We start from the raw sequence: 8498 nt of genomic DNA, 5'->3' as shown, positions 1-8498 counted from the left end.
CCTCTCTTTGGAATGGGCAAAAATACAGATCTCTTCCAATCAGTCGGCCAGATAGTTGTCTTCCAAATTTCTTGGCAGAGATGAGTGACTGCCTCCTGTGCCGCCTCACTTTCTTGAAAGATTTCAATTTTTATTCTTTCAATTCCTGGTGCCCTGTTCTTTGCCAATTTCTTCAATGCACCTTGGACTTCCTCCTTCAGTACCATTGGCTCTTGATTACATGCTACCTCTTGAAATGGTTGAACATCAACCATTACCTTTTGGTACAGTGACTTTGTGTATTTCTTCCATCTTCTTTTGATGCTTTCTGCATCGTTCAATAATTTGCCCAGAGAATCCTTCAATAACAAAAATCATGGGTTGAATTTTTTCTTCAGTTCCCCCAGCTTGAGAAATGCTGAGTGTATGTATTTTTCTGGGTAGTTAGAAGTTTTTCCTTTTTACAAGGCTTCAGTTTTTGGTGGCCCACAAAATTACTAGACTTTATATTTCAACATAGGGAATCTTTGCCATTTTATCAGATTATCAAGAAACTAATTTCACTGAAACACTGATAGAGCAACTCTAAGATTCTCCCCTTAAAACATCTACTTCAATGCCAGTATCACCACAAGCACTAAAAGAGTCTTGGGGTGGTGTTGTAGGATAATGCACTGAATCGAAGGTTGGTTTGAACCATAAGGTCAACGGTTTAAACCCACCAGCTACTCTTCAGAGACAGAGTTGCTATGCGTTAGAACCGCCTCAGTGAGACTTAACGACTACAGGATTATCTCCTTAAAACAGTTACTTCAGTGCCTGTAGTACCACAAACATTAAGGAAAAGCATCTAAGTGATACACTGAGGTTGAAACTGTCCAAGCTATTGCTATTGGAAACTCTTAATCTACCTCTGTTCTGTCATGGTGACACTGTGGGATAAGCACTGAGCTGCTAACTGAAAGGTCAGCCATTCAAACCCACCAGTTATTCTGTGGAAGATGGGACTGTGCACTCCTGTAAAGATTTGCAGTCTCAGAAATGTAAGGTTGCTATGAGTTGAAATCTATTTAATGGCAGTCAATTTAGTTCTGGGTTTTGCTCTTGGATAGATTTCTACCACTAGCATCAATGGCTGCACAGTTTTATCCTCAGAGTTCACAGAGACAGTTTTCCTGTAAAATCTTTTCAGAATATTTTATGCATATCTATGGATGAACTCTTTCCAGAATCATCCTCTTCAAAAAGACGATCTAGTCTCACCTGTGAGGGCTCTGGTAGCGTAGTGGTTATGAGTCAGGCTGCTAACCTCAAGGTCAGCAGCTCAAAACTACCAGTCATTTCATGGGAGAAAGATGAGGCTTTCTGCTCCCGTAAAGGTTTACAGCCTCAGAAATCCTATACAGGGTCTCCATGAGTCAGATCTGACTCCACGGCACACCACCACCACTACCACCACCACCAGTCTCAACTTTTGGGTCAAACTTTAATCATAATAATTTAAAAGATTGTGATAGGAAAACATTAATACAGCAATAAGGGAAAACATGCAGTGGTATTCACTAAAATTCAAAATACAATAACAGTAGAAAAAATTTGTCACTTAAAGCAGCCGCATTTCAATGTTCTCCCCAACTCCAAAGATCAACAATCCTCAAATAATATCCTCAAATATAGTTATATACTAAACTATATAATGCATAAATTACAAATACATAAAATGTATATATACATGTATATGATTGAGAGTATGTGTGCATTTCTATTTATACACATATGAGAGCGCTTCAGAAAGTTCATGGAAATTTTTCATTAATTCCATTTTTTCATGAATTTTTTGAATCACCATGTGTGTGTGTGTGTGTGTGTGTAGGTATTTTTATATATAATTGTTGTTGTAAAATACCATCAACATGATGATGATGTTAAGTGCCATTGAGTTGGTTCCAACTCATAGCGACCATGTATAGTTTCCAAGGAGCAGCTGGTGAGTTTGAAATACCGACCTGTGGTTCAAATTGACCTTGTGGTCCAGTGCTTTATCCTACAATACCACAGCAGGATCCCTACACATATGTATGATATATACTCATGTATATCATTTATTTATCTGACATATATAATAAAAAGGAGGGGGAAATTACTCTACAGGGTATTGGTATCTTGCACTTTATCTCACCTTGTATTTGAAAAACTTGGTCCCAGTTGATAACATCACGTTCTTCCAATAAATGTCTGTAAGCCCTGGCATCCTTGTAGTACACAGCATAGGCATTAGTATAATGGTCCAGGTTATCTGTCTCAGCCTAGGACAGAGGACATAATTATAAAAACTGGAAGCATATCCTAAACAGGTTAGATACATTAGCAGGGTATGTCCAGATAGTTTCTATCACCAAAATTAATAAAGAAGCAATGGCTAAGCGAGACTGTAGCTAATATAGTCTACATTAAGGGGAAGAAAAGAAATCTTGAAACTTTTGATTGGTTCATATTCAGGGAAGATATTCCATCCATTTAAAGAGGATTTAAGATATTTATCTCATCATTTTCTGGAATTGATCTAGAAAGGAATTTTATTAGTTGACTACTCTCTCTTTCTTTTGATCTATATATCTATCTATACATGTATATATGAAATATGAAATATATACATGTATAGATAGGTATATAGATAGAGAGAGAGAGAAAGAGAGAGAGATTCCTGTTGTGGCTCTGTAGGATAAGCACTGGCCTGTTAACCACAAGATTGGCAGTTCAAACCCACCACAGGAACCTTGGAAGCCCTATACAGGGTTGCTATGAGTCAGAATCAACTTGACAACATTTAACAACAGCAGCAACAATTTGTATATAATTTATAAATTTATAAAAATAAAAAGGGTATAACTCAATAGACCCATCTCGAAGAATTAAGAAGTCTCAGAATTATCTTTATGCAATCACGGGAGCTCAACTTTGACCTCTTGAACCTCTCTGTCTTTGGCTCACTTGAGCCTAAGAGGCAGAATCAGGTGGGTGGTGTGTTTAAACTTGTTCCATATTCATCCACATAAAACCAAAGTCATGGATAAGCTAGTCTGTAAAAACCAAACATGAGCGCTTCATGCTTCTAGCTAGTATGAAGTACTATGGAAATGAAAATGCTTAGAGCGTAGTGCTTTCCTTGTGTCTGACACTCTAAAACTAGTCCAGTTAGGAATAGTAAAATACGTAGCTTGTTAACCTATATATATGCTAGTATGGTTAACACTCCCTTTCACCTATCTTTCTTCTCAGTTGATGCCAACTCTGTATTTTTTTGCCTTTCAAAACTGTACCTCTCTCCGCCTCCGGGTGATGACAGCTTTGAAGTCTGGCCATGAATCCAACACTACTTCCTTTTGAAAAGGATTTCCACGGTTTATATTCATCACAGCTCCATAAACCTGAATCAGAGAACCCGGAGAGACAAGTAAATCATACTACTTAATTGTTTCACTTACATGTTACCCTTTTCACTTCTTGTCCTATTGTACAATCATACCCTTGAAAGGAAATCATGTGTACACAGACACACAAGGTTAAGCAAAAAAGTACTGCTAGTAGGGTTCAGTACATACATATACAGGTTTGTTTCACTCAAAATGTATTTAAATGTGTCTCTGAGATCATTGGATGGCTGCAGACAAGTTCTCTCAGTAATACACTTGTCTTAGTTTTGTTAGGGTGCCTTCAAAAAAATAAAAGTTCAATCCAAATATTGGACGGTGACTTCCAGTTAAATTCTAGATAAAGAGATCAGCTCACAGGGTTATAGAGACTTTTGGGGGTATTTCAAAACGGGTACTTTTCATAGGTTTTCTCACATGACACAGGACAATCTTGGAGAACTTTTAAGGAAATTGAAATGTGCATTGGCCAAAAAAAGGCCAGGGAAATTTTTGTAAAGTAAGTTTTTTGTTTTTTTCAACCTGACAATGTACCCGCTATTTTTCAAAGGTACCAAGGGCTAGCCTATGAGAATTTCACACAGAAATCTTATCCCATCCACCTACAGCCCTGCAGGTGGATGGGATAAGATTTTTTGTACTCTCCAAAATACAAAGAACATTTAAAATAAATACAATTTATATCCTTCAAGGATGCCAAAAATTCGTTTTCACATGGTGTAAATTGAAAAGCGCAGGATTCTTTGGGCAACCACTAAAGAGCTGGCAACACCAGCGTTAGAGGTATATAAGCCTGATGGAGGATATGTGTCACATCTTGATATTTTTGTTTAATAAAAGTTGCTATGTTTAATAAAGGTTTCTATGATTTTATAACATTACTTTTTTACTTACCCTCTTCCATAACACACACATATAAAACATCTTTATTAGTTCATCAGTGCACATAAAGCTGGTACTAATTATATGAAATCCTATGAAAATGCTTCCCAAACCTTTATTTTATTTATACTACAATAGTAAAAGATAGCAAATTGATAGATTTAATGGCTTGGCAATTAGTTTATAGGTAAACAATAAATACTGAATGAATCAGAATCCGATGTGTGGATTTGAGACTTATGCATCTTAAAAAGTTCCTCAGATAATTGGGATGCTCAGCTATGCTATCTGATAGCATTTGAAGTACTATCTCATAACAACACATGAAATGCACCTAACACCTTCAACATTAAGTTCTAGTTAAATGCCATTTAGGGGTAAAACAATACCAGAATAACATTACAATTCTCTTCTGTGGCCTTTCATATTTGTTTCTGTGTAAAGAAGAAAATTTATTTGCCCTACAGTATAAGTTTCATATATGATATGAATGTTTTACAGGTTGGAGAAAGTTTGGAAGTAAAGGGGATAGCAGTAGGTGAATGTTCAACCTGAAACAATTCTAATGCACAGCAACAGTCAACTGGATAAGTTATGAACTATTCATACTCTGGCATCCTGGTGTAGTGCTGTGGGATAGTGCACTGGATTGCCAGGTCAGCCTGAACCACAAAGTTGGTAGTGCAAACTTACCAGCAGTTCCTACGAAACCCTACACAGGGTCGCTATGAGTCGGAACCAACTTAACAGCACTGAACAACAACAACCTTCATGCTATGGATTGCAAGACAGCAAAGAAAATGAATAAATCACCAGCACATGACTCAGAACAGACTTGATAGCATTTAACTACAACAACAACAATAATTTGAAGTATAGAAGCCCTAGTGGTGCAATAGTTAAAGTGCTTGTCTGCTATCTGTGATCTGAACACACTAGCTCATCCTAGAGAGAATAGCCTGGAAGATCTGCCGCCCAAAAGATTTCTTGTTGTTGCTGTTAAATGCTTTGCTGTTCAAACAGACCTTAAGATCAGCACATTATCCTGCAGTGCCGCACCAGGACTCCCATAAAGATTGTTGTTGTTGTTGTTATGTGCCGTGGAGTCAGTTCCGACTCATAGCCACCCTGTACAGGGTTTCCGAGGCTGTAAATCTTTACGGGAGCAGAAAGCCTCATCTTTCTTCCGTGGAACAGCTGGTAGTTTCGAACTGCTGACTTTGCGGTTCGCAGCCCGATTCGTAATCACTATGCTACCAGAAAGCCCCATAAAGATTACAGACCAGGAAACCTTGGAGCACAGAACTCAAGGAAATTCTGTCCTGTAAGGGTCACTATGAGTCGGAATTGACTTGAGGGCACACAATAACAACCATGCAGTGCTGAGTAGTATGAATTAATCTCACAAACATAATTGTGAGCAAAAGAAGCTACATAAAAAAAGCTACTTATTGTATAATTCAATTTACATTTCATTCAAAAACCAGGAAAACTCAAATGTGACTTTAGAAGTCAAGATAGTAATAGTTACATTTGGGGAGGAGGAAGAAGTAGTGATTGGAAGGTAGCTTGAAGGGAAGGAAAGTGTCTGCAGTAATGTTTTTGCTCAACCAGAATAGATGTTACACACGTATTTGCTTTGTGAAAACTCATTGAACTGTATAATTATTTTGTGTGCATTTACCAGTATGTATTATACCTTAATGAAAAAACTTCATATTTTATCTCCTTTATCACTGTATTAATCCTTTTCTTAGCCATATGATTCTAAATTATTGCTCAGATTTTCCCCATCACATTCAATTTAAGCACAATCAATAAGTAAGATGACCAGATTTAATCAGGGCAAACAGTACACTAGAGGGCTTTCTCCAGAACACTTTTGTTCAAAATTGAATGTACTTAAGGATTTCTCTGGGAACTAGTTCAGAATTCAGGTCTCTGATCTCTATCTTCTGCTTCATTATGTATCTCTTGGGTAATTTGCATGTCACTTACCTTGGAAACCACTGTCTTATACTGCCTCTTTGCTTAAGAAATTCAACCCTTAAAGACACATTCATTGCAGTCCTTACCTTTCCCTGAAAGTGCTAATAGGTCTCAACTTACATTTACTTGTAGTAAATTAATGTCACCTTCCATAGTAGCCCTCAGTTAGCAGCAGGTCTTCTAAGACTTTAAGAAAACCTCAACATATAGAAACTTGATGAACAATACAGTCACTAAAAAACAAGTCTTTTAAATAAAGATTTTGAAATAAGCTGAAAAAAAGGTTGAGAGTCTCCAAATTTAATTTCCATATTTACCTAACCCCTAAGGAGCTCTGGTAGCGTAGTGGTTACGAATCGGTCTGCGAACTGCAAGGTCAGCAGTTTCGAAACTACCAGGTCCTCCGCGGGAGAAAGATGAGGCGTTCTGCTCCCGTAAACATTAACAGCCTCGAAAACCCTGTGGAGGGTTGCTATGAGTCGGAAGCGACTCCACGGCACACAACAACACTCAACCACAACCTTCTGACAAAAACAAAATAAAATAAAGTCAAATTTACTGTAGTAGTAGTCCAGCTCAGTATAACCTAAATTCCTCTAAGAATCATCTGTGGTGACTCTCAGGAACAGAATTCCCTGGACCTCATCTATAATTGTGGCTCTATAGGACAAGCACTGGCTGGAGCCCGCCAGCCACTCTGCCTGATAAAGATAAGACTTTCTGCTCCCACGGAGATTTAAAGCCTCCGAAACCCTATACAGCGTCTCTATGATTCAAAGCTGACTCCATGGCACTTAACAACAACAATAACATCCATAATTCAATGAACCATTCTGTAGCAGGAAGACCTGGGAAGTTGTATGTTTAACAAGTGCCCCTAAAAATCTTACCATCAGAAAAAATTAGGAACAGTCATCAATTTGACATTATTTCACAGGTAAATTAAATAATAACATAACTCTCGAGTTTAGAGTACCTTGAGTGATTCAGGAAAGTGATTCTTCAACATTTTCTCCAGCATTAGCAATTTGTTGGAACAATTTAATACCATCATCTTTTCCAGAGTTCTTGTAGTTCCACACCTAATTAGAAATGTGAAAGTATACATTTAATTTCTGTCTGTTAGCTTTTAATCTATTTAGGCATATGCTGCTTTTTTTGTGATCCTGTTTTTACTGGATCTAATTCTGACAGCCACCATGCTCTCTGAATTGAGAAAAAAGGAAGACAGAGAGGCACTGGGATGGATAAATCAGAAAACACACAGGAAAGGAGAGTGCTAAACTCTGAGAGCATAGTGGTTAAGTGTCTGGCTGCTAATCTCAAGGCCAACAGTTTGAAACTACCAGCCATTCTGTGGGGGAAAGATGAGGGTTTCTGCTCTGGTAGAGATTTGGTTGTGTGCCTTGTAGTAAATTCTGACTCATAGATACCCTGCCCAGGGTTTCCGAGGCTGTAAATCTTTACGGGAGCAGAAAGCCTCATCTTTCTCCCCAGAGTAGTTTCAAACTGCTGACCTTGAGGTTAGCAGCCTGACTCGTAACCACTACACAGATTTACAGCCTTGGAAACCCTATACAGGAACCTACTCCATGGCAGACAATCACCAAACAATGACCTAATCCTGGAAAGATGTGATTATCGCCACTGAGGTAAATGTCAGTGTTGTGTACACATTCTTTGGACCTTAAGTGCTTTCTACAAGACTTTCCTTAATTCAAGCCTGTTTCCTTGAGTGGTCTGTGAAGTACATAAAAACCATGTCTGCTTTGTGCTCCGCTGTAAGCCCAGCATCTGGTACATAGGGATACTCTAAATATTTGTTGAATGCATGGTCTGAAGTTAAGGATAAGAATCCTAGGGTAAAGGAAGGACATTTCTTTTTCACAGTGTGAGTTGAAGAACAAAGAAAGGCTTGAATAGGTCAGGTAGTTTCAAGGAACAACTTGGAGAGAGATGAAGAGTCAGATGAGGTATAAGTTGTGACTAATTTAGACAAGATAACATTAGGAAACTATACAGTTTAGTTATAATACATGCTACCTCATTCATTCACATGTAATTAAATATTCTAGATTTGGTGGGGTCTGGGAGTCCTGGTGTGGTGCTGTGGGTTAATGAGCCAAACTGCAAAGCCATTTGAATTGCAAGGTCAGATGTTCAAGCTCACCAGTCGCTCCTTGGAAACTCTATACAGGGTTGCTATGGATTGGAACC

The 8498-nt window shown here is 38.1% G+C and overlaps 1 protein-coding gene across 1 annotated transcript in view; it reads right to left on the bottom strand.

The window, feature by feature from the left end:
• The window catches only part of GLYATL3 (glycine-N-acyltransferase-like 3), a 19390-nt gene extending 12055 nt beyond the window's left edge, over positions 1–7335 (bottom strand). Inside the window, exons 1-3 of the mRNA XM_006860613.1 lie at positions 7258–7335; positions 3300–3407; positions 2159–2285 (exon numbers count right to left, since the gene is read on the bottom strand). Coding sequence (XP_006860675.1) covers positions 2159–2285; positions 3300–3407; positions 7258–7335 — 313 coding nt within the window. The remainder of the gene's footprint in view (positions 1–2158; positions 2286–3299; positions 3408–7257) is intronic.
• Positions 7336–8498: the final 1163 nt, after the last annotated feature.

This window comes from Chrysochloris asiatica, unplaced genomic scaffold (genome assembly GCF_000296735.1).
Source record: "Chrysochloris asiatica unplaced genomic scaffold, ChrAsi1.0 scaffold00038, whole genome shotgun sequence".
NCBI classification, from domain to species: domain Eukaryota; kingdom Metazoa; phylum Chordata; class Mammalia; order Afrosoricida; family Chrysochloridae; genus Chrysochloris; species Chrysochloris asiatica.
Note: the sequence above shows the minus strand (reverse complement) of the source record. Positions and strands in the feature narration are given on the sequence as shown.